At 45.3% G+C, this 26,188-nt stretch overlaps 1 protein-coding gene across 3 annotated transcripts in view; it reads right to left on the bottom strand.

The window, feature by feature from the left end:
* LOC129696137 (matrix metalloproteinase-16-like) overlaps nt 1-26,188 on the bottom strand; it is a 208,985-nt gene that overhangs the window by 16,913 nt on the left and 165,884 nt on the right. For all 3 annotated transcript variants that reach the window (XM_055633637.1, XM_055633636.1, XM_055633639.1), the window contains one exon: nt 3,858-3,996. In XM_055633637.1, the coding sequence (XP_055489612.1) occupies nt 3,858-3,996 (139 nt within the window). The remainder of the gene's footprint in view (nt 1-3,857; nt 3,997-26,188) is intronic.

The raw sequence follows: 26,188 nt of genomic DNA, 5'->3' as shown, positions 1-26,188 counted from the left end.
TCAAGAGAGAGCTAGATAGGGCTCTTAAAAATAGCGGAGTCAGGGGTTATGGGGAGAAGGCAGGAACGGGGTACTGATTGGGGATGATCAGCCATGATCACATTGAATGGCGGTGCTGGCTCAAAGGGCCTTCTCCTGCACCTATTGTCTATTGTCTATTGAAACAGACCCTTTGGCCCAACCTGCCCCCACCAACCAACCCGTCCCATCTACACTAGTCTCAGCTGCCTGCTTTTGGTCCATATCTCTCCAAACCTGTCCTATCCATGTACCTGTCTAATTGTTTCTTAAACGTTGTAATAGTCCCTGCCTCAACTCTGGCAGCTTGTTCCATACACCCACTTTCATCCCTTGTGTGAAGATAATTACCCCTTAGATTCCTATTAAACTTTTCCCCTTCACCTTTAACCTGCTTAAACCTAGGAAACCTATACAAATGAAGAGTAACAAACTCTGATTCAGTACCTTAACAAAGCATCACATCAATGCCCAGAGCATTTTGGATGAAGTTATCTTTTATTCTTTTCTTCAGCCTGAAGGTAAGGTCTCGACCCGAAACGTTACCCATTCCTTCTCTCCAGAGATGCTGCCTGTCCCGTTCAGTTACTCCAGCTTTTTGCGTCTATCTTCGGTTTAAACCAGCATCTGCAGTTCCTTCCTACACATCAGTGACTGCTGGACTGTGGCAGTTGCTTCTGGGAGAGGGTTTCCAAGCCACTGAGCTGTTGAGTATTTTTCTCAGCATCAGCAGAAGTTGGAAGTTAGACTGCTCACGGTCGGCAGTTCAGTAAAGAACATCCTGTCATTCTGCTTAACTTTCCTCAAACTCATTTTCCAGCAGGTTTGTTATACTCGGAGAGAGCGCTGGCTTCCTTTTTGCATATGTTAGCATATGATGAGCACTTGACAGCACTGAGCCTCTACTCGCTGGAGTTTAGAAGGTTGAGGTGGGCACGTCATTGAAACTTCCAGAATAATGAAAAGCATAGATAGAGTGGATGTGGAAAGGACTGCTCAGACAGGAAGTCTCTGCAGAGGGTAGTGAGGGGAGCAGAGAGGATCATTGGCGTCTCCCTACCCTCGGTACAAGAACTGTTCCAGAACCGCTGTCCGAAAAAAAGCTCTGAGAATAGCTAAGGACAAACTGCACCCCCTCCACACACACCTGGATCTCATGCCATCAGGCAAGAGATACCGTAGCATCAAAGCCCGGACTACCAGTGCCAAACAACTTCCTGCCACAGGCTGTGAGGCTGCTAAACAGTCACTCCACCCAATTCTGCTGCTTTGCACTCACAATTTAATAACTCTGGCACTGGCCACTCAATACACAAATTAATAACTCTGGCCTTGGACATTTTAATGATTGGTTTTACTGTATTTGAATGTTGCTGTTTTACCTGCTTTTAACTATTTATACCATTTCATCAGGGACTGGATTGTTTTTACTGTTATGTGTGAAATGTTTAAGTTTCATGTGCGATGCTCCGGTATTCCCTGGGAAACGTCTTCTCATTTTGCACTGTGCAATTGTTGCTTTGCAAGATGACAATAAAGGTTGATTGATTGATTGATTGATGTTTCCACTGGCGGGAGAGTCTAGGACCAGAGGTCTTAGCCTGAGAAGTAAAAGGCGCTCTTTTAGTAAGGTGAGGGAATCTCTTTAGTCAGAGGGTGATTAATCTTTGGAACTCATTGCCACAGAGGGCTGTGGAGATCGTCAGTGGATATTTTTTAAGGCAGAGATAGACAAATTCTTGATTAGCACGGGTGTTTAGGGTTATGGGGAGAAGGCAGGAAAATGGGTTTAGGAGGCAGAGATCAGCCATGATTGAAAGGCAGAGTGGACTCGATGGGCCGAATTCCACTCCTGGAATGTGTGAGCTTTTAGAGAAAGAAAAGGCAGCAGTACGTTCGAATTTGTTCCCAGTCCTGCACTCGAAGCATCTTCCCCGCACCTGAGTAATAGCGTAAAGTGGTTTTCCATTTCATCAAACTGACAAAGGAAACATCTTGTGATAAAGTACAGTAAATAGCAAGTCAGTGGCAAGCTGTACTTCTGAGCCTCCTTACTGATGCATTAATGTTGTGGCAAATGGTCTGTGTGAGGCAGCAGACCCATCTGGAGCCTAATGGGCATTTAAGCTGAACAACTGATGGGTGTATCAAGCATGAAGAAGCCTCATATTGCAGAGTTGCATGAAAAAAAATTAAACCATTTCAACGGCAGATTTCATAGGAGAGCGAAAACAGGAAGGGTTTCGACCCAAAACTTCACCCATTCCTTCTCTCCAGAGATGCTGAGTTACTCCAGCATTTGTGTCTATCTTCGATTTAAACCAGCATCCGCAGTTCTTTCCTACATATTAAAACAAATGCAACTGGTTCATAACTTTGTAAGTTCTCAGAGCAGAATTAGGTCATTCATCCCATCAAGCCTATTCCGCAATTCAATAATTGCTGATCTATCTCTCCCTCTCAACTCCATTCTCCTCATAACCCCTGACACCCGTATCAATCAAGTATCTGTCAATGTCTGCCTTAAAAATATCCATTGACGTGGCTTCCACAGCCGTCCGTGGCAATGAATTCCACAGATTCACCAATTTGCAACTAAAGAGATTCCTTCCAATTCCTTTCTAAAGGTACGTCCTTTTATTCTGAGGCTATGGCCTCTGGTTCTAGTCTCTCCCACCAGTGAAAGCATCCTCTCCACATCCACTATGTAGGCCTTTCACCAAAAGGATCCTGCAGGATAGTATCCCATATGATCAATATATGGCTGTGCGAATTATAATTTATAGCTAGACCAAGTGTGGACCCGTTGGGTCCCGTCCCCTAACAAAATATTCCACCACTGACCCTTAGCGCCCCACTGCGCAGGCACGGCTGAGGGGTTCCCGTTGTGATGCCAGAGATCCCCTTTGTGACGTGCGTAACGGCAACCCTCCCCCAACAGCGTCTTGCCATCCCTCTCCTTTCCCCTACCCTCAGTCACTCCCTCCCTCCCTCTATAACCCCTATCCCCTCCCTACCCCCCTCCTCTCCTTCTATGTCCCTGCTCCCCCACTCCTCACCTCCCCATCCCACTTCCCCACTCTCCCATCCCACCTTTCCCTCCCTCGCCCCTCCCTACCCCCCTCCTCTCCCTCTATCTCCCTGCTCCCCACTCCTCTATCCCCCCTACCCCACCCCCTACAATGAAAATCACGTTTAAAAAAAAAAAAACCTTCTCCTTATTCCACCCCCCCCCCCCCCCCCCCCACACCCCCCACCCCCCCATGAAAATTGCAGTTTTTCTGTAAAATAACCTAAACAAAAATGTCAGGTGTTAAGGAAAACTGAAGAATTTGATTAAAACTGAGTTTTATTTTAATTCGTGATTTTTTAATGTAAATTAGATCCGGGTTCCCATTGTGTTGTCATTGTGACATTGAAAGGTGCTGATGGGCAGGGCAAGTGCAAAAGTGGTTTGAATGTGTTTTTTGTAAAGTTTAAAATGTCAATAACTTGTAAAATATAACATCAATCTGAACAAAACTTGTTTCTTTTACATCCCAGGACAATGGTAAGGTGGGCCAGACATTGTAGCGCTATCGTGTACCGTTTTGGTGGGGTTTTGGAATATCACACATACGTGCGAACACAAACACACAAACAAATAAACAGAGAGCTTTAGTAATATATAGATGTGTTTAAATAACATTGTGTAATGCACTGTTAAAATGCAATGAATATAAAACCATATGTAGATATCCAGTGCAAAGTTATTTCAGGCATTTGCGTAGTTTTAAATTGACTTTTCCTTGCAGGCGGTATAAATAGCTTTTGTAATTGAACAAATAATTCGCACTAACCTTTGAAGAACACAAATCTTCCATCGGGCCGTTCATAAACTGCGTCGATGTTAGATGGTAAACCCCTCCAGAAAAAGACAATTTGCATCGGGTACCCATCTAATACCTTGTTGTTCCGAACTCGCCAAAACCATTGGTCCTGAAATGGAAGAGTTTATTTGTTAAGTAAAGTTTAATTTCGTTTAGAGGTACAGTGCGGAAACATGCCTGTTGGCTCACCGGGACCGCACCGACCAGCGATCCCCAAACACTGATTCTACCCCACACACACTAGGAACAATTTACATTTATACCAAGCCAATTAACTTGCAAACCTGCACGTTTTTGGAGTGTGGGCGGAAACCGAAAATCTCGGAGAAAAACAACGCGGGTCACGGGGAGAAAGTACAAACTCCGTACAGACAGCACCCATAGTCGAGATCGAACCCGGGTCTCTGGCACTGTAAAGCAGCAACTCTACCACTGAGCCACCCTGCCGCCCGTATAATTGTTCTTTACTTCATCCGTCCGCATTTGACAGCGTGAGCAAGGAAGAAAAAAAAAACTAATTGGCGGGATGGCCTTTGGTACGGCTATGTTTGAACACAAGATTACAGGGGGAAATATAAGAAACTGCAGATGCTGGAATCATGAGAGAGAGAAAAGCAATGTGCTGGAGGAATGCAATGGGTCAGTCTGCGTCTATGGAGGGAATTAACATAAAACCTCACACAATGGTGTAAGATTGTAATGGAATATGAAGTGGTGTAAAACTATTTGAAGCACATTAATGGCATAACTGAATAAGGTAAAGTTAAGTGTAAGAGTATTAGGAGGCACCTCCAGGAAGGCGGGATGAAATAAGTGATTAGTTTAGTTTAGTTTATGTTATAGTCACATGTTCCGAGGTACAGTGAAAAGCTTATGTTGCGCGCTAACCAGCCAGCAGAAAGACAGTACATGATTACAATCGAGTCATCCACAGCGTACAGATACATTGGCCAAGAAGGCAGCCACTGCCGCATTTCCCTTTGCCTGAGGACTACAAGGATTAGTAGGTTGATCTACGATGAGTGCTTGTCCGCACTGGGCCTGTACTCGTTGGTACATTTAATAGAATGAGGGGGGACCTCATTGAAACATACAGAATAGTGAAAGGCTTGATAGAGTGGATGTGGAGAGAATGTTCCCACTAGTGGGAGAGTCTGGAACTAGAGGTCATAGCCTCAGAATTAAAGGACGTTCTTTTAGGAAGGAGATGAGGAGGAATTTCTTGAGTGGGAGGCTTGTGAACCAGTGGAATTCTTTGCCACAGAAGGCTGTGGAGGCCAAGTCAGTAGATATTTTTAAGGCAGAGATCGATAGATTCTTGATTAATACAGGTGTCAGGGGTTATGGGGAGGAGGCAGGAGAATGGGGTTGGGAGGGAGAGATAGATCAGCCATGATTGAATGGCGGAGTGAGCTTGATGGGCCGAATGGCCCAATTCTACTCCTATTCCATATGACATTATGACTTTGTACGGTCCTTGTGACCAATGATGAAAGTGTCGGGTCATGGTGAGTCAGCAGTGAGACACGTTTTAGTGAACCGCTGAACACAGCTGACACTGACAACGGTACTGAGAGAATGATCGCAAGCTTGATCTAAGGCATAGCATTAAAGACATTTGCAGGAGAAGGCAAAGTAGAAGACGAGGAGAAAATTCCAGAGGTTAGGAGCATAGCAGCCAGAGTCATGACAGCCTATTTGCCGCCGCAGCCTGGGTTAGGCGCGACGCGCTCGTTCTCGAATGATGGACGTAAGCCAGGGAGGACACAGTGATGATCCACCACGGCCCTGACAGACGGCAGAGCAGGCTTGAAGGGCCAAAGCTGCAGGACGGAACTGCAGATGCTGGTTTACACCGAAGATAGACACAAAATGCTGGAGAAACTCAGCGGTTGAGGCAACATCTAGGGAGCGAAGGAATAGGTGACATTTCAGGCAACCTATTCCTTCGTTCCATCGATGCTGCCTCACCCGCTGAGTTTCGCCAGCATTTTTGTCTACCCCCTACATTAGTTGTACCCTAGGGACACTTTACAGAAGCCAATTGCCTACTAACCTGCAAGTCTTTGGGATGTGGTAGGAAACCAGAGCACCCGGAGAAAACCCACGCGGGCACAGGGAAATCTTACAAACTCCGCACAGACAGCACCCGAAGTCAGGATCGAATCCGGGTCTCTGTGGCACTACTGCAAGTAAGAAATTCATTGTTCCATTTTGGAATGGTTCAGTTGCCTGATTTACAGCTGAGAAGAAGCTGTCCCTGAATCTGGAGATGTGTCTTTTCACACTTCTCTTGATTTTTTATTTCTACTGCCTTTACAATTATATGTTTTCATTCATAATCAAAACGGCGCCTATTATTATTATTAAGAATTTGTGCTTAAGAATAATAACATTCTGACAATCTCTTAACAGAAAGGACAGAACTGAAACTTCTGGACTCCTTTCAAGACTGCTTTACCATGCACATGCAAGCGTAATTATTTCATGACTGAATAGGAGGACACCTGAAGTTAAAAGTCAACAGGAGATACAGGGAAGGTACACAAAAAAGCTGGAGAATCTCAGCGGGTGCAGCAGCATCTATGGAGCGAAGGAAATAGGCAACGTTTCAGAGTCTGAAGAAGGGTTTCGGCCCGAAACGTTGCCTATTTCCTTCGCTCCATAAATGCTGCTGCACCCGCTGAGTTTCTCCAGCTTTTTTGTGTACCTTTTCTGCAATTCCTTCTTGAACAGGAGATGCAAGGAACTGCAATGCTGGAACCTTGAACAAAACACAAAGTACTGGAGGAACTCAGTGGCTCATTGAGTTCCTCCAGTACTTTGTGTGTTGTTCAAAGTTCATGTTCATAAGAGATAAGAGCAGAATTAGGTCATTTGGCCCATCAAGTCTTCTCCGCCATCCAATCATGGCTGATCTATCTTTCCCTCCAAACCCCATTCTCCTGCCTTCTCCCCATAACCCAAGACACCCGTACTAATCAAGAATGCCCTTTATTGCCTTCCCTCACAGTGGGAACCATTGATTCCACTGTGGGGGATGATTATGTTGAATCCTATTGTGTATTGTGTCCTTTTATTTGTATGGCTGTATTTTGTAACTCAAATCTCAGTGTACCGATTGTTGCATGTGACAACAAATGTAACTTGAACTTGAATCTATCAATCTCTGGCTTAAAAAATATCTATTGTCGGCCTCCACAGCCTTCGGTGACAAAGAATTCCACTGATTCACCAAGCTGTAAAATTAAAGTAAACCATAGGATTAAAAATTTAAAAATTGTCCCAAGTGGGTGTAGGATGGTGTTAATATGCGGAGCTGGCAGGTCATAGAAACATAGAAACATAGAAAATAGGTGCAGGAGTAGGCCATTCGGCCCTTCGAGCCTGCACCGCCATTCAATATGATCATGGCTGATCATCCAACTCAGTATCCCGTACCTGCCTTCTTTCCATACTCCCTGATCCCTTGAGCCACAAGGGCCACATCTAACTCCCTCTTAAATATAGCCAATGAACTGGCCTCAACTACCTTCTGTGGCAGAGAGTTCCAGAGATTCACCACTCTCTGTGTGAAAAATGTTTTTCTCATCTCGGGCCTAAAGCATTTCCCCCTTATCCTTAAACTGTGACCCCTTGTCCTGGGCTTCCCCAACACCGGGAACAATCTTCCTGCATCTAGCCTGTCCAACCCCTTAAGAATTGTGTAAGTTTCTATAAGATCCCCCCTCAATCTTCTAAATTCTAGCGAGTACAAGCAGAGTCTATCCAGTCTTTCTTCATATGAAAGTCCTGACATCCCAGGAATCAGTCTGGTGAACCTTCTCTGTACTCTCTCTATGGCAAGAATGTCTTTCCTCAGATTTGGAGACCAAAACTGCATGCAATACTCCACGTGTGGTCTCACCAAGACCCTGTACAACTGCAGTAATCTTGGTCGGCGCGGACCCGGTGGGCCGAAGGGCCTGTTTCCATGCTGCATCTCTAAACTAAACTCAGACCTACAAATTAACCTACAAACCTGTACGTCTTTGGAGTGTGGGAATAAACCAAAGATCCCGGAGAAAACCCACACAGGTCACGGGGAGAACGTACAAACTCCGTACAGACAAGCACCAGGAGCATGATCGAACCCGGGTCTCTGACGCTGTAAGGCAGCAACTCTACCGCTGTGCCACCGTGCCGCCCTGTGTCTGTGGAGATGGACCGTAGATGATCCATCCTACTTTCCCCTCGTCCTCTTTTGAAATGTTTGACTCACTGATGCACATGTCACAAACTGAAAGACACTTTGCTTCAATATTACGGAAGACCTTGTGACAGAGAAAAATTGACAGTGGATCTTTAACTGAATTACAATGGACGTTTCATCCCTTGAAGCGGTGAAGAGAGCTTAACGTGACAATGTCAGTTCTCTTCCCAGCGCACAGGTTTTGAAAACCTGATGTTGCAGAAAATCCTTTACTACATATACCTCTAAATAATTCATTGCCTTGCTAAAATATGCTGTCTATGTGTTTAAAAAGCAGAGTTCTGATATCAGTGATTTATTTAATCACCACACAACCTAGTGACCTCACTTATATCTCCCCACATAATATTTTGCTAACATTAGTGAACAAAATAAAAATAAAAAATTGGATTAAAAATTACATTATGGAAACATTGTGGAAACAGACCCTTCGGCTCAACTTGCCCACATCGGCAACATGTCCCAACTACACTAGTCCCACCTGTTCCTGGACATCCGGTGGCGCTGTTACTGGCTGCCTCCGCCTTCAGTCCGGTATCTTTTTCATGTTTTTTAATCTTTGAATGTTTGAAGTACGTTCTAAAGCTTGCAAAATAATGTCTATTGGTTCTAAACCTTGCAAAAAAAATGTCTATTGGTTCTCAAGCTTGCAAAAAAAATGTCTATTGGTTCTAAAGCTTGCAAAAAAATGTCTATTGGTTCTAAAGCTTGCAAAAAAAAGTCTATTGGTTCTAAAACTTGCAAAAAGTGTCTCTATTGGTTCTAAAGCTTGCAAAAAAACGTCTATTGGTTCTAAAATGGTTCATACTAGCGCTCCAGAAAACGCTCCCCTCCCCTGGTTGGCTTGGGTGTGTCTTGAAATTGAAAGACACTACTTACTGCAAATGGTGGCATGAAGTTGAAAGACACTACTTACTGCAAATGGTGGATTGGTTACTTTGGCTTGAATTTGAAAGGCACTACTTTCTGCAAATGGTGGCTTGGGTGTGGCTTGAAGTTGAAAGGCACTACTTACTGCAAATGGTGGCATGAAGTTGAAAGGCACTACTTACTGCAAATTGTGGCTTGGGTGTGGCTTGAAGTTGAAAGACACCACTTACTGCAAATGGTGGCTTGGGAGCTTTGGTTTGAAGTTGAAAGGCACTACTTACTGCAGATGGTGGCTTGGGTGCAATGGCTTGAAGTTGAAAGGCATTACTTACTGAAAATGGGGGCGTGGGTACATTGGCTTGAAGTTGAAAGGCACTACTTACTGCAAATTGTGGCTTGAAGTTGAAAGGCACTACTTACTGCAAATGGTGGCGGGTGCTTTGGCTTTAAGTTGAAATGCACTACTTGCTGCAAATGGTGGCTTGGGTGCTTTGGCTACATGTTGAAAGGCACTACTTACTGCAAATTGTAGCTTGGGTGCTTTGGTATTAAGTTGAAAGGCACTACTTACTGCAAATGGTGGCTTGGTTGGGCTTGAAGTTGAAAGGCATTACTTACTGAAAATGGTGGCTTGGGAGCTTTGACTTGAAGTTGAAAGGCACCTCTTACTGCTAATGGTGGCTTGGGTGTGGCTTGAAGTTGAAAGGCACTACTTACTGCAAATGGTGGCTTGGGTGCATTGGCTTGAAGTTGAAAGGCACTACTTACTGCAAATGGTGGTTTGGGTGCTTTGGCTTGAAGTTAAAAAGTACCACTGTAAATGCACTTACTTCCCGTTTGCACTGTACATTGATTTTAGATAAAACGCTACCACTTACGGCTGTGATTTTTGGCCATCTTACTCAGTCCCCCTCCGCTGAGCAGGTGCAGAGAATTCTTCCCATCAATGAAAAATAAAAGTGTTATTAGTTTTTAAAAAATGTTGAGAATCTCTCTCCTGTCAATCACTCCATGAAAGCCACACCTTTTCTGGTGGGGGGGAAGAGGGAGGGGTTATAAAACCCGGAAATGTGGGTGTGGCTCAGTCTCTGCATGATGGGGGAGGGAGAGTTCACGACTCGCTGTCTTTAGTGGGTTTGCACCCTACTTCAAATGGTATGAAACTGCACTTGAATTTGGTGGCCTTACACCCTGCTAGAAGTGGTAAGAAACTGCACTTGAATTTGGTGGCATTATACCCTGCTTGAAATAGAATTTCAAGGATTAGCCGTGAGTCAACTACCAGCCCACCAGCCGTGAGTGAGTGAGTTGCCAGCACAACAAGCTTGATTGACTGAGGCGCCAGCCCAAGAATCCATTTGACGCACAATTTGCATACTAGCCCTCTGGAAACCAGTCCCTTCAGCCCATAACACCCATACTAGCGCTCCAGAAAGCCCCCCCCCCCCCCTCCCCCAACTGGCCACCAATATTAGAATTGGTGGAGAGGTGGAATATTGCATTGGTTGACCAGCCCTCCTGTGTGATGCTGGGACCCAATGGGTCCCACTTAGTCTAGTATCTTCTACAGTTCTGTATAGATCCTTGATGGTAGCAACACAGGTAGACAACAGATCTAAGAAGGTGGACTGGATAGTGGCCTTCATTATAGAAGTAGGGAAGTTATGCTCCTACATTATCCAACATGGTCAGATATCAACTGGGGTGGGAGATTGCAACCTTCACGTGGTCCGCCCTGTTTCAACTAATGCAATCAACCTGACGTGCACAAGCAATAGATCAAATAGAACAAGTTGACCTACAACTTTAGGCTGTGCACGCCATACGCAAGAAGAAGATACCAACTGGAGTACTGCATGAACCAGTGGTCCCTCCTGTAATGGAAGAACATGGAAGCACCAGAGAGGGTGCAGGCAAGATTCGCCAGGAATGGAGGAGGAGCTAGATGTGTTCTCACCAAACCGGAGGAGGTGAAGAGAAACATTATTGAAAATTGTGAGGGGCATGGATAGGGCAGACTGCACAAAACGTTTACCCAAGTCAGAGGCTGTCACAACCAGAGGACATGGTGTGACGGAGAGATTTGGAAGGGATATGAGGAGGACCTTCTTCACCCAGAGAGTGGTGAGTACCTGGAATGTACTGCATGATAGAGCGGGTGAACTTGAGTTGCCGACAGCATTCCCAGTTCTCCGACCAGTCTTACTGTCTCCAGCTACATTTTATCTCTGTACCGCCCACACCCCTGACATCAGTCTGTAGAAGGATCTCAACCCAAAACGTCACCCATTCCTTTTCTCCAGAGATGCTGCCTGTCCCGCTGAGTTACTCCAACAATTTTGTGTCTATCTTCGATTTAAACCAGCATCTGCAGTTCTTTCCTGAAGGGCCTGTCCCACTTTCACAACCAAATTCACGACCTTTCTTACTCGTGGACATTTTTCATCATGTTGGAAAACCGCCCTGACCTACTTGATGCCACGAGTACCTACGATTAGCATCACGACCTGCTACGACCTACCTTCGACCTTGTAACGACCATGCTGCGAGTATGTCAAGGGCAAACTCGGCAGAGGTCGTGAATTAGGTCATGAAAGTGGGACAGGCCCTTAAGCAATTAAGAAGTGTCTAGATGAGCTCTTGTATCATTTCGGTATATAGGACTATCGGCCAAGTGCTGGGCAACTAGACTATTGGATTGATATGGAAGGGTGTCCATTGTGGATGAGTTGAGCTGAATGACCTGTTTCTGTTATCATTTACTGATGTCTGACTGAACTAACCTGTAGCTGTTCACTGTGAACGCCCTGATTGTAATCATGTATCTAGTCTTTCAGCTGACTGGATAACACGCAACAAAAAAAGCTTGTCACTGTACTTCGGTATGTGATAATACACTAAACGGAACTAACAGCAATAGACAGCAATTCCATGTGTTTCCACTAAACATTTATAACCTCCCCCCCACACACATATCATATTAATCCCCGAGGGCAAATCATCAATCAGAAATTCTTCCAAATTGAACAAGTTCCAGTTTAAGATTTTAACACATCGCATGTGAAATTAGAAACTCAATAAGCAAATAATAAAAGGACTAATAAAAGGATAAAAAGCAAAATGAAAGCAATAATTTTGACAAATAATTTTTGAGTCTTCACAAGGCTGAAAATGCTGCATTAAATACATATATAAAGTATTTCAATTTACAAATATTTAAGTAGTAATTTCTCACATTCCTATCAAAAAAATCCTTCCTAAATGTAAAAAACCACATCCTTTCTTTAATATGTTAATGGAGCCACTGGAATATTTCAGTGCATTCTAACATCATTTTAACAGTTCACTATTTTTCAGTTTGGTTGTTTTCAGTGGCTTTCCAATCAGCTATTGACTTGCTACCGTACATTTTTAAAACCACATTCTCCACGGGGAGATGTATTTGCAGGAAGGAAGGCTTCAAGTTTTGCAGCAACAATGTTTCATCTCTTTTCAAGAATGGTTCCATGCTGAGGGAACAGGATAAGTGAATTTACTTCATAATCCACTTGAAGCCACCCTTGATAAACACATGTCCCAGTTAGGCTATTTTTTAGGCGACTGCCAGTGACTGTCATAGTCGTAGCAGGTCGCCAAAAAAATCCAGCAACTAGACCCCCCTTCGACATGAAATAGAATCATTACTTTAACAAAAAAAAAAAGTCAGCACCGGCGACAATCTACGTCACCTGGCGACAACCTACGACAGCACCTACGTCAGGAGAAGTCAAGCTACGCTCATTGGCGTCAAACCCACTGTCGCCGACTGTCTCCAAAAAATTTTCAACATGTTGAAAATTCAGCGGCGACCAGAAAGATGCTACGTCTCTTTGGGCGACTGAGGAGACGACTCACGACCATACAGGCAACACCCCGGCGACCATGTGGTGACAGCCTAGTCGCCAGTAGTCGCCTAAAAAATCGCCTAAGTGGGACAGGCCCTTTAGAGCTAAAATCCACACAAAATAGCTCTAGAGATGTATCATGTGCAATATATCATGTACAATAGTAAGATTGAACGAGAACTTACCAGTTTAAAGTTTGGTCTTTATTTTACGAGTTGGTGATTACGTCAGTCCGCATGCGCGTCAATCTTCAAGGCAGCGGTGTGAAATCACAGGTAACAGTAATTGAAGTAACATAGTAAGATCAGAAACCTAGAACTACCAGATGACCTTTGTGAGAGAGGGTTGGGAGTGGAGGGCACGTATTCACCAACGTAACTCCTCATAAAATAAAGATCAAACTTCAAACTGGCAAGTTCTCATTTAATCTTACTATTTTACTTCGGAGTCACGTGAGTGATTCCGTGAAGATTTCAAAGCTCTGTGATTTCATGCCGTGAGAAGCGAGTCTACACAACCACAACTGCTTCATTGATAGATGAGGGAAACATTCATAATGCATGCAGACATGACATAGATTTAAGACATGCTAATGCTGTTTAATGAACATATAATAATAATAGTAACTCCTCTCATCCGAAGGGAAACTATAAATAGAACCTAAAATAGAGTTGGCAAATACCCCTAGTCTGGTAATGGGTTATTATAAAATGTTTGGAAAATTCGTTCGTTTGACCACGCTGCAGCCGTTCGGATGTGGTCCAGCGGAACTTAAATAACCCTCGCTGCTGGTTATTAAATAACCCTGGTGGAGTGAGATTTGAAAATCAGCTTCTACTCCTGCATAAATCAAACCCCGTTTTATCACCTGGAGATGGTCTGAAAGGATACCTTCTTATAAAGTTTTTTGTAACTAACAAGCATTGCTAGTTCAGAGCCTCGAAGGCCCTTGGCGACCTTGAAGTATTGTTGTATATGTGTGCCCTCACATAACCGAAGGTCCCTGGGTATGCCATGAAACTAGTTTGAGACCCGATGCCCCTTCTGCTCTGCTTAATTAAATCATAACATTAAATATTATATATATTATTTACAGATGTAATCATCCTGTCCAGTCGCAATTATGTAGCGACTGAACCCGTTGCACTGAAACCAGCGCCATGAGGATAACTACATTATGAGAACAGGCCAAACCTAAGGATGTAGCTGGAGCCCCCTGGTGAGTAGTGTTAACACAATGTCAATATCCCATACTGCCCTGTACTTGCCCTGGGAGAACTTGTGTTAATGATATCCTTTATAAACTCGATATCCAGGGGTGAAACCCGACAGTGGATCCCGTTTGCTGCAGCAAATATAATGGGAAGGCACGTTGGGCACAGTTATTAGTCCTATAACTCAATTATTGTCAACAGACCATTTAAAAATGAACTCCAAGACGTCAGTAATCTGTAACGTATTAAATGTAACATTAGCATTAAACAAAACGCTTCCCATCTCCTGAAGAACTATACTGCTTTTTTGGTTCTATCCCTGCACTCTGTAGTGAGCACATACATGGATCAGTGTGACAACCCGATCCGTAGGAGCAATCTACTCAGAATCTGGAAGTCAATAAATTGATTTTATCATGCAGAGGCTGGTTTCCCGAGCCACAGGCTGAACCAGCAAAGTTTTACCTTTAGAATAACCATATACGGTTATATTATTATTCCTGACAAAAGCGAGAATCATGGCTACATAGGTCCGACAGACAGTATGAAAACGTATAACGGGATCTTGCTGACTTTATTTCAAGACCCGATTGATGAGGCAAAATGGAGGAAGACATAAAAGAAACATTCCTTCTCCTTGTAGTGAGAACGTATCTCTCGCCACTGTTATGCCACATATTTTTGCAACCGGTGAATAAGCATGAAAGCAACATATCGATATTCGGTGTTTCATCGAACCATAATTTCATAAATATTTTGTGATCCAACACCCATTCTGTGTTGTCATTGATCTGTACTTGATGATATACCAGTGGCAAATGAAATTAGGTAAATTATTACAGGATACCTTTACTTGATTGCACCCATGTGCCAAACATATGCCACCACTATAGTGTACCAACTTGAAGTTGAGCATGCAGATTATGCATATTCGCTCAATAATCCTTTACCCATAGAATGCACCTAGTGTCTATAGATAGTTGATACCAATAACTGAAGAATTGGCAACTCATGCAAATCTCCTCCACCTCCAAACTAGAGATGACATTTACAATTTTCCACATTAGAGCCCTTAGCATCAGTTTGTAATATAACTGAAATGTTACTGACCAAACTACTGGAGTCATGCTGAATACTGTTCGTCCATCATTGTGACTTTGGTAGCTTCAGCTGATAATAGCATAGGTCTGTTAACAATGACCTACATGGCACTTGAGAGGTTGCTACTTTGCACAATGTCAGTTTCCCCCACTTGCACAGCTGAATCACAGCTACTATATTGCCAATTACTCTTGATTGAAGGCTGCTTATAACAACAAGGTTGTTACAGGTTTCTATTAACGACAATCTCTTGCTCCAGGGCAGAATCATAGGTTAATTAATAGCTAAAGGTAAATCCCAATGACCAACAAGTCTATTTGGTAACAACTTAAATTCACTGGATGGATGAGGCCCAATTTCACAAATATAGTTTGAGGCTGAAACAGTTGATTTTAACAAAATACAACTTTAGAATATCATCCAGACAAGACATAAGTGTTTTGAACTCTGAGTAGTCCAAGTACCGCTTTTAGTAATTTGGTAAATACCCTGGGTAAATAACTTAGCCCATTTTGCAATGCTTTACTGTTATCATCACAGTTATCATTGCCTCCTCCTGATAATTTCAAGTGTCTCCGGTGATCCCTGTAAATGCGAACTGCATAGAATGTATCATTGAGATCGTTATGAAAATCAGTTGTTAGTCAGTAACAAAGTTTCCTATTTGGAAATGTTTATACTGCACATGTGAGTTAAACGACATTCTCCATATTTCACAATGAACAGGCCATGCCTGCCATCCTCCCATGCTTGCCTCGAACGACAACTCTGGCCCGATTTCCCAGCCTGTCTTAAAAGACAATTCTGGCCATAATACTGAGCCTGCCTCATAATCCTGAATCTGCCTCTAAAGGCAACTCTGGCCATAATACTGAGCCTGCTTCAAAAGACAATTCTGGCCCTAATTCCAAATCTGCTTGGAATGCTAGTATTGTGCAGTTTTACATGGTTAGATGCCGCTAAGTAGATGAAAATGCCTTAACCATTTGTGTGTTGTACAGACAAGTGTAAATATTACCAACTTGTAGTTGGTCCACTTACCCCATGTTTCGGATGTACCAGCCTGGTTACCTTGGTTGTAGAGTAGGACTGGTAGGGTGCGTGGAACGTCTGTCCAGCTTTTATGCTGCCATCAGCTTCAGTGAACCGCTTACTGGGTTCTTTGGTCCTTTTCACAATGTCAGGCAGTGACTAGTGGGGGTACCGCAAGGCTCAGTGCTGCGACCCCAGCTATTTACAATATATATTAATGATCTGGATGAGGGAATTGAAGGCAATATCTCCAAGTTTGCGGATGACACTAAGCTGGGGGGCAGTGTTAGCTGTGAGGAGGATGCTAGGAGACTGCAAGGTGACTTGGGTAGGCTGGGTGAGTGGGCAAATGTTTGGCAGATGCAGTATAATGTGGATAAATGTGAGGTTATCCATTTTGGTAGCAAAAACGGGAAAGCAGACTATTATCTAAATGGTGGCCGACTGGGAAAGGGGGAGATGCAGCAAGACCTGGGTGTCATGGTACACCAGTCATTGAAGGTAGGCATGCAGGTGCAGCAGGCAGTAAAGAAAGTGAATGGTATGTTAACTTTCATTGCAAAAGGATTTGAGTATAGGAGCAGGGAGGTTCTACTGCAGTTATACAGGGTCTTGGTGAGACCACACCTGGAGTATTGCGTACAGTTTTGGTCTCCAAATCTGAGGAAGGACATTATTGCCATAGAGGGAGTGCAGAGAAGGTTCACCAGACTGATTCCTGGGATGTCAGAACTGTCTTATGAAGAAAGACTGGATAGACTTGGTTTATACTCGCTAGAATTTAGGAGATTGAGAGGGGATCTTATAGAAACTTACAAAATTCTTAAGGGGTTAAACAGGCTAGATGCAGGAAGATTGTTCCCGATGTTGGGGAAGTCCAGGACAAGGGGTCACAGCTTAAGGATAAGGGGGAAATCCTTTAAAACCGAGATGAGAAGAACTTTTTTCACACAGAGAGTGGTAAATCTCTGGAACTCTCTGCCACAGAGGGTAGTTGAGGCCAGTTCATTGGCTATATTTAAGAGGGAGTTAGATGTGGCCCTTGTGGCTAAGGGGTATGGAGAGGAGGCAGGTACGGGATACTGAGTTGGATGATCAGCCATGATCATATTGAATGGCGGTGCAGGCTCGAAGGGCCGAATGGCCTACTCCTGCACCTAATTTCTATGTTTCTATGTTTACTGCCAATGGAGGCGTGGGGTGTGTTGCTGCCGAATCGATGAAGCTTTGCTCGTCGTTGGTGCCTTGTTTGTTCCGACAGCTTTTGCTTCCTCATCCAGGTTTTGCCTGTTGAATAAGTCTTACCTGAATAGAAGATTCGGCGGCTGGTTCTAATGTCCCCCTGTTAGCGCTGTTCTCTGCCGACATTTGTAGCATGAGGGGAACTCTGGCCCCTTCCGGGTTTTCTGCCAACGGCTGGTAACCAACTCTTCTGGCAGCAACACCTTCGTTTGCAAGGATTCCATTGAAGCCATTCGCATGTGCTCCAATATGTTCCATGGACATACTTTAGAATTTGAAGTCAGTTCCATGCTAACCACTCACACTCCCCTCCACAGAGAGGGATAATCGTAGGCAGCCCTGAAACAGGTGCTGGCTCAGGCCCCTGCATGCTCTCATCCTCCAAGAGGCAGAGGTTAAGCAGCCCAGACACGTGCCGCTGGTGCGGGCTCTCCCATAGGCCGGCGCTGACACGACTCCCTTGTTGGAGTGTATCTTGATGGAGCATCCTCTCCATTAGGAGCTCCTTTTTGGACAACCGTGCAAAAAACGGTATCCATTCCGGCCTGGTCCGACTCGCCCAGTCCATAGGCCTGGCCGACTTATTGTTGGTTTTACCCCATGCCCTGGGGACCACAGCGGTCTGGGAGCCGCTGACCACACTGTCAGTGACTCTGGTGGTGATACCTCCTTCCCCCTAGATTTACCCCTCCACGGGAACCATGGAAGCCGTTGACCGCCTTGTCAGCGACTGGAGTAGCGAACCCGATGTTCGCCGGCTACCCATGTTCCGCGGTCCGGACCGGAGTCTCCCTACACCCCAAAACCGGTTTCCCCGCGGCTCGTCCAGACTTCGCTACAATATCCAGCAGGAAACCTCTGTAAGAAGAGGTTCCTGCAAGAAAAACGCAACCTGGTAAGAAATACAAAACTTACCTGTAGGTTTAAACTTACCATGCGCCATGCAAATGACGAATTGACGTGCATGCGGACGGGCGGGGTCTTCACGGAATCACTCACATGACTCCGAAGCAAAATATATCATGTACCACTTTTCTTATTCGAGGAACGGAGAGATTGACTTAAACTATGCCAGTTTGCAATGCCAGACATAGCATTGTATAAGCAGATCATTGACAAACAGTGGGCATGAAGTTGGCCCCAAAACAACCATCGTCCAAAACCTTAGTGACGTTTCGGGTCGAGACCTTTCTTCTGACCCAAAACGTCATCGAGACCTTTTCTCCAGAGATGCTACCTGACCCACTGAGTTACTCCAGCTTTTTGTGTCTACCTTTGGTTTATACCAACATCCCCCTACAGATAAGATCATAAGGTCATAAGTGATAGGAACAGATTTAGGCCATTTGGCCCATCAAGTCTACTGCCATTCAATCATGGCTGATCTATCTCTCCCTCCTAACCCCATTCTCCTGCCTTCTCCCCATAACCTCCGACACCCGCTCAGTACTTCTCCCTGGTGTGTCAACCTAGATTTCATGCTCAATTACTAAAATCACTTTCAATTCCTCTCCAGCTTCTCCAAAGCTTTCTGACGCTCACCTGAGACAGAGAGTTAAACACTGAAATAAGCCGTTTAGCCCACCGAGTCTGCGCTGACCAACACATACCTATTGTCACAAATCGTACATTGATCCCATTTCATTCTCCCTACATTCCCATCAGCTTCCCCCAGTTTCTGCCACTCAGCTTTACATTAATGGGAATTTACAACAGCAATTAACCTGCCAACTTGCTCAAAATTGTGATTGTGGGGGAAACCACAGTCAGAGAGCGAGAATGTACAAACCCTCGCACTTAGCACTAGATTATAGAAACTTACAAAATTCTTAAGGGGTTGGACAGGCTAGATGCAGGAAGATTGTTCCCGATGTTGGGGAAGTCCAGAACAAGGGGTCACAGTTTAAGGATAAGGGGGAAATCTTTTAGGACCGAGATGAGGAAAACATTTTTCACACAGAGAGTGGTGAATCTCTGGAATTCTCTGCCACAGAAGGTAGTTGAGGCCAGTTCATTGGCTATATTTTAGAGGGAGTTAGATGTGGCCCTTGTGGCTAAAGGGATCAAGGGATATGGAGAGAAGGCAGGTACAGGATACTGAGTTGGGTGATCAGCCATGATCATATTGAATGGCGGTGCAGGCTCGAAGACCTACTCCTGCACCTATTTTCTATTTTTCTATGTTTCTATTAGAGTGGTAGAGTTGCAACCTTACAGCCCCAGAGATCCTCGGGTTCGACCCCGACTACAGGGGCTGTCTATATGGAGTTTTACGAGCTCCTGGTGTCCGCGTGGGTTTTCTCCGGTTTCCAACACTCCAAAGATGGACGGGTTTGTGGGATGATTTGGCTTTAGTAACATTACAAATTGTCCCTAGTGTGTATGATGGTGTCAGTGTACGGGTTGACTGCTGGTCGGCGTCAACTCAGTGCGTCGAATGGCTTGTTTGCTCGCTGTATCTCTAAAGCCTAAAGTCTTTCTTAGGGTAACTGAGCTCTCTAGGGTAGTTAAAAACAGCTTAAAGGTGGCTATGGAGTTGGCCAACTTGCAATTAGATATTGTTCCCGTGGCTTTTTAATAACTTATTTCTCTGAACATTTTCTTTAAAGAAGAAATCAGTTTGGTACTCGCTAATCTGGCATTTTTGATCTCCATGTTTACTTTGCAAACTGTCATTAAGAAGGGTCCTGACCTGAAACGTCACCTGTCTATTCCTTCCACGGATGCTTCCTGACTCGCTGAGTTACACCAGCACTTTGCATTTTACTCATGATTCCAGCATCTGCAGTTCCTTGTGTCCCTCTCTTGAAAATTGTTTTACTAGACTGTATAAATAAGGAACTTGCGTAAAGAAAGTGAAATTCCTAATGGGTTCTGCAACTGGAGTTCTGTAAATCACATGTGTTTTTAGTTTTAGAGATACAGCATGGAAACAGGCCCTTCGGCCCACTGATTCTGTACACTAGTACACTAGTTGTATCCTACACACTAGGGATAATCCACGGGAGCCAATTAACCTACAAACCTGCACGTCTTTGGTGTGGGAGGAAACCGGGGCAGCCGGAGAAAACCCACGTGGTCACGGGGAGAATGTACAAAAAATTTCGCATTGGACAGTACCTGCGGTCAGGATCAAAGCTAGGCCTCTGTCGCTGTGAGGCAGCAACTCTACCGCTGCGCCACCGCGCTGCCCTTCCCCCACAATTGTGCAACAGCGGTCAAATCTGATATCTCTGTCAAAAATCGTGCATCTCAAAGCTACGCTGCACAATGTGGAGGAATCACGTCACACTATGTGCTTCACTTACTGTCGGGTGGCAGAACTGGGCCACTGGGATTAGTGTGTTCATTCATCCACATCGTGATGAATGGGCTTTCCCAAAGCATTTCTCATTATTCACTTTCAAGTTGTATGCTTTATGGTCTGATCAAGGCAAGGACAGGGACTGGGATGTAAGCCTGCCTTAACTGCACACAATGACACAGATTTTGAAACATTTTAGTCTCAAGGGCCACCTTCATTCATGATTAATCTTTGTATAAGCAAATCATCGCAACGACGCAAAGGAACAAGGTGTGATCTTGTAACAGTTGTTCCTCCTGAAGGATGTGCTGCACACCCCGAGGCAGAGCTCCAACAAATAGTTTCAGGGTAGAAGAAAAAAAAAAAGAAAATAGGTGCACGAGGAGGCCATTGAGCCCTTCGAGCCTGCACTGTGAAGGGCCCAATGGCCTCGTCGTTCAGGTTGGGACCTGCCCAGCAAAGACTTAGTAATGCAAAAAGCCAACTGAGTAGTTGCCACTCATTCCCATTTCACTCAGGAGAACATATGGTTTAGACACAAAAAGTGTAACTCAGCGGGTCAGACGGCATCTCAGGAGAAAAGGAATAGGTGACTTTTCGGGTCGAGACCCTTCCGACCTACTAAGCTACTGCTGCTTTTTGTGACTATCTTCTGTTTAAACCAGCATCTGCAGTTCCTTCCCGAACATTTAGTTTAGAGATACAGCGCGGAAACGGGCCCGTCGGCCCACCGAGTCCGCGCCGTCCAGCGATCCCCGCACACTAACGCTATCCTACACACACCAGGGGCAATTTACAATTTTACCGCAGTCAATTTACCGGCAGCCCTGGACGTCTTTGGAGTGTGGGAGAAAACCGGAGCACCCGGTGAAAACCCACGCAGGTCACGGGGAGATGGTACAAACTCCGTACCGACAGCACCCATGGTTGGGATCGAACCCGTTGTTAGGCAGCAACTCAACCGTTGCCCCCTGCTAGACTACAGTTCAAATTCAACCTTACTTAAACTTGAATTAGCTGATGGCCATCCATCATAATTAAAGCACAGTATTCACTGGCTTCAATAGTGGAGTCAGGCACCACTATTAAACAGGCACCTGGTGGAATCTAATCAGCTACTGTGCTACATTTGCACGTGTGTTCCTCAATCATCTGCAGACTCACCAAACAAACACATTCCCACAAGCCTGGGAAGCAAAATGGAAAATGTAATATTTTTAATGGAGGTTTAAATCAGGCAGCAAAACAGTCCAGCCAACAGTTGCCATACCTCATTGCTATCACCGTTGGTTGTACTTATAATAAATGTGTGGTAGACACAGCTAAACTGGAATCTCTGTGGTCGTGATGTAGATGACAAATTTTCCCCAAGATTTGTTCATTAACCCATGGGATACGTGTGGAGAATATTCAATATTTAATTTTCATTTTCATGAGTTCTAGGAGAAGAATTAGGCCATTCGGCCCATCAAGTCCACTCCGCCATTCAATCATGGCTGATCTATCTCTCCCTCCTAATCCCATTCTCCTGCCTCCTCCCCATAACCCGACACCCGCACTAATGAGGAATCTATCAATCTCTGCCCTTGGAAATATCCATTGCCTTGGCCTCCACAGCCCTCTGTGGCAACAAATTCCACACATTCACTATCCTCTTAGTAAAGAAATCCCTTCTCATCTCCTTTCTAAAGGTGCATCCATTTATTCTGAGGCTATGACCTCTGGTCCTAGACTCTACCACTAGTGGAAACATCCATTCCACATCCACTCTAATCCAGGCCTTTCACTATTCGGTATGTTTCAATGAGGTCCCCTCCCCTCCCCAGCATTCTAAACTCCAGCGAGTATAGGCCCAGTGCCGTCAAACACTCATCAGATGTTAACCCAATCATTCCTGGGATCATTCTCGTAAACCTCCTCTGGACCTTCTCCAACGGCAGCACATCCTCCTCAGATATGGGGCCCAAAACTGCTCACAATATTCCAAATGGGTCTGACCAGTGCCTTGTACAGTAAAGCCTCAGCATTAGGTTTGAAGTTATTATAGAGTCATAAAGTCATACAGCCGAGCATAGAAACAGACCTTTTGGCCGATGTCCACCAACATGCCGTATCTACACTGGTCCCACCTGCCTGTGTTTGACCCATATCCGTCTACCTTTCTTATCCATATACCTGTCCAAATTGGTATGGAACATTTGCATTTTTCAGCTTGAAATTGTGCAATATGGTGCATACTGTAGCGAGTCTTATAACTTACACTTGAATGCAATATATATGCTTTAAATTGGATTGGAGCGTTTTTGAAAGGGGGGAGGCTGTGCGATCACTGATCACTGGCCTTGGGGGAGTGGAGCAACCGAGTGGGAAGAGGGTGTGGAAGAAGGGTAGCATCTTTTTGAAATTTGATGTATTAAAATCATATTTTAGTGCACTGTAGAAGTATGATTTCATTGTTTTTTGTATGAAGTATTTTTAAGAGGTAACTTTTTAAGGGGTAACTTTATCCACACAAAGGGTGATGGGTGTATGGAACAAGCTGCCAGAGGAGGTAGTTGAGGCAGGGACCATCCCAACATTTAAGAAAAAGTTAGACTGATACATGGATAGGACAGGTTTGGAGGTATGGAACAAAAGCAGGTAGCATAGCTGGGACATGTTGGCGGGTGTGGGCAAGTTGCACCGAAGGGCCTGTTTTCACACTGTATCACTCTATGACTACATTATACCTCCACCATGCATGAATGCTTCAAAATCAAGTGATCGAGTTTTATTGCCATATACTCAAGCATAGAAACATAGAAAATAGGTGCAGGAATAGGCCATTCGGCCCATCGAACCAGCACTACCATTCAATATGATCATGGCTATTCATCTAAAATCAGCACCTCTTTCCTGTTTTCCCCCCCATATCCCTTGATGTCGTTAGCCCCAAGAACTAAATGTAACTCTCTCTTGAAAACATCCAGTGAATTGGCCTGCACTGCCTTCTGTGGCAGAGAATTCCACAGATTCACAACTCAAAACGTGAAGAAAGTTTGTCCTCATCTCCGTCCTAACTGCCCCCCCCCCCCTTTATTCTTAAACAGTGACCCCTGGTTCTGAACGCCCCCAACATCGGGAACATTTTTCCTGCAGTTACAGTAAGTGAAAATCTAGCAGGCAAGCAGGATGATTTCTCCAACCACCCCCATTTGAAGTCCACTACCTTCCACCGTTTCTGCCCAGTGCTTGGTACTTACTTCCAGCAGCCACTGGTTGTCCTCCAGGATGCACCGAGCCGCTGCCTGATCCATGCCGATCACCTGGGCAAATTTGACACAGAGACTCTCTCTCTCTCCCCCCTCTCTTCCGCTCTCTCTCCCTCTCTCAAACCCCCCTCCCCTCTCTCTTTTCCCCCTCTCTCTATCTCTACCCTCACCTCTCTTTCCCCTCTCTCCTCTCGCCTCTCTCCTCTCTCCTCTCTCTCTCTCCCCCCCTCTCTCTCTCTCTCTCTCTCTCCCCCCCCCCCTCCCTCCCCCCCCCTCTCCCCCTCTCTCCTCTCTCTCCCCCCCCCTCTCCCTCCCTCTCTTTCCCCTCACTCTCTCTCCCCTCTCTTTACTCGCTCTCCCCCCTCTCTTTCTTCTCTCTCTCCCCCCCTCTTCTCTTCCCCCCCTCTCTCCCTCTCCACACACTCCCCCCTCTCCACACTCTCCCCTCTCTCTCTGTCTCACCTCTCTCCTCCTCTCTTCCCCATTTCTCCATCCTACCTCACTCTTCCCATTGCCCTCTCTCCCTCCTCTGTCTAACTCTTTTTGTTTGCACTCCTATCTCTCTTTTTCCCCTGTTTCTCTCTTCCCCCTCCCCCTCTTCTCCCCCTCTCTCTTTTACCACCCCTCTCTCTTCCCCTTCTCTCTCTCCATTCTCTCCTACCCTCTCCTCCCTCTTCCTCTCTCTCCACCCCCCTCTCTCTTCAATCTTTCTTCCCTCTCACCCCTCTCTCACTGCCCCCCTCTCCCACCTCACTCCTTCCCCTCCATCTCTCTCCCCCCTCTCTCCGCCCCTCTTCTCTCTCTCCATTCACCCCCCCCCCCCGTCTCCCCCCTCTCTCCATCCTCTCACCCCCCCCAGCTCTCTCGTTCCCCTCTGTCTCCCCGCTGTCTCCTTCCCCTCTCTCTCTCTCCATCTCCCTTTGAGAGTCTGTCCCTTCGGCACAGAGACTCTCGCGGCAGCGGCGCAACGCTTCCGACGCCTCCGACACCCGAGACACTCGCAAACACTCGTCCGTCCCGGCTCCCCGCATCTGTTCTGGCTGCTGGTTCTGCTCCCATCCCTCCCGCCGCCCCGGCTCTCCAACACCCGCGGACCATGCAGTTTATCCGAGTTTTGAAATTTTGGTTGATCACAAAATGTTTCACCACTGAGCGTGAGAAATTTCTGATGAGTGTGAGGGTGTGAGAGTTTGCTTGAGGGCGTGAGTCTCACGCTCAAAGCGTGAGAGTTGGCAGCCCTGTCATCAGGAACGATTAATCTACAAACCTGCAATCTCTGCAGTGTGGATGGAAACCAGAGCACAGGGAGAACGTACAAACTCCGTACAGACAGCGGTCAGGATCAAACCCAGGTTTCTGATGCCGTAAGGCAGCAGCTCTACCACTGCACCACTGTGCTGCCCATTAATCTAAATGGCATTTGTTAGAGATGAGTATTCAACAGTGGAATCCTGAGACAATCCAGCCAAATTGACAGGGTCCATTCAACACATCATTCTGCCATTCTAGGATTAGTCTATGCTTTATTCCATGGTACATAGTTATTTGGGGGAATGCACACAAGTATTCACAAGACAGGGTTTACGGTTAATATCTGTTTGGAGGCAGGAAGAGAGTAGGAATTTTTAGTCTAAGGAAATGCCAAAGTTAATGGCAGAATCTGACTGCCATTTTAAGTTTCTGTTACCTGGTCAAAGGTTTAGTTTTATTTTTTTTAAGTGACACGGGGTCAGGCAGCATCTCTGAAGAACATTTGGAGTTTGTACATTCTCCCCGTGGAGTGCATGGGTTTTCTCCGAGATCGGTTTCCTCCCACACTCCAAAGACATACAGGTTAGTAGGTCGATTGGCTTGGTAAATGTATAAAGTGTCCCTAGTGGATGTGGGATAGTGTTAATGTGCGGGGATCGCTGGTCGGCATCTCTAAACTAAACTAAACATAGATAAGCGACATTTAGGGTCAGGGCCCTTTAGATTGGAAAATGCCATTTAGATTAATGAGGCCATAGCATCAGAATAAAAGTAAGCACCCGTAGAAAGGAGATGAGGAAGAATTTCTTTAGTCAGAGGGTAGTGAATCTGTGGAATTCATTGCCACAGAAGGCTGTGGAGGCCAAGACAATGGATAAGTTTAGGGTGGAGATTGATAGA

This window comes from Leucoraja erinacea, chromosome 4 (genome assembly GCF_028641065.1).
Source record: "Leucoraja erinacea ecotype New England chromosome 4, Leri_hhj_1, whole genome shotgun sequence".
NCBI classification, from domain to species: domain Eukaryota; kingdom Metazoa; phylum Chordata; class Chondrichthyes; order Rajiformes; family Rajidae; genus Leucoraja; species Leucoraja erinaceus.
This window is presented reverse-complemented; position numbering and strand designations above follow the sequence as displayed.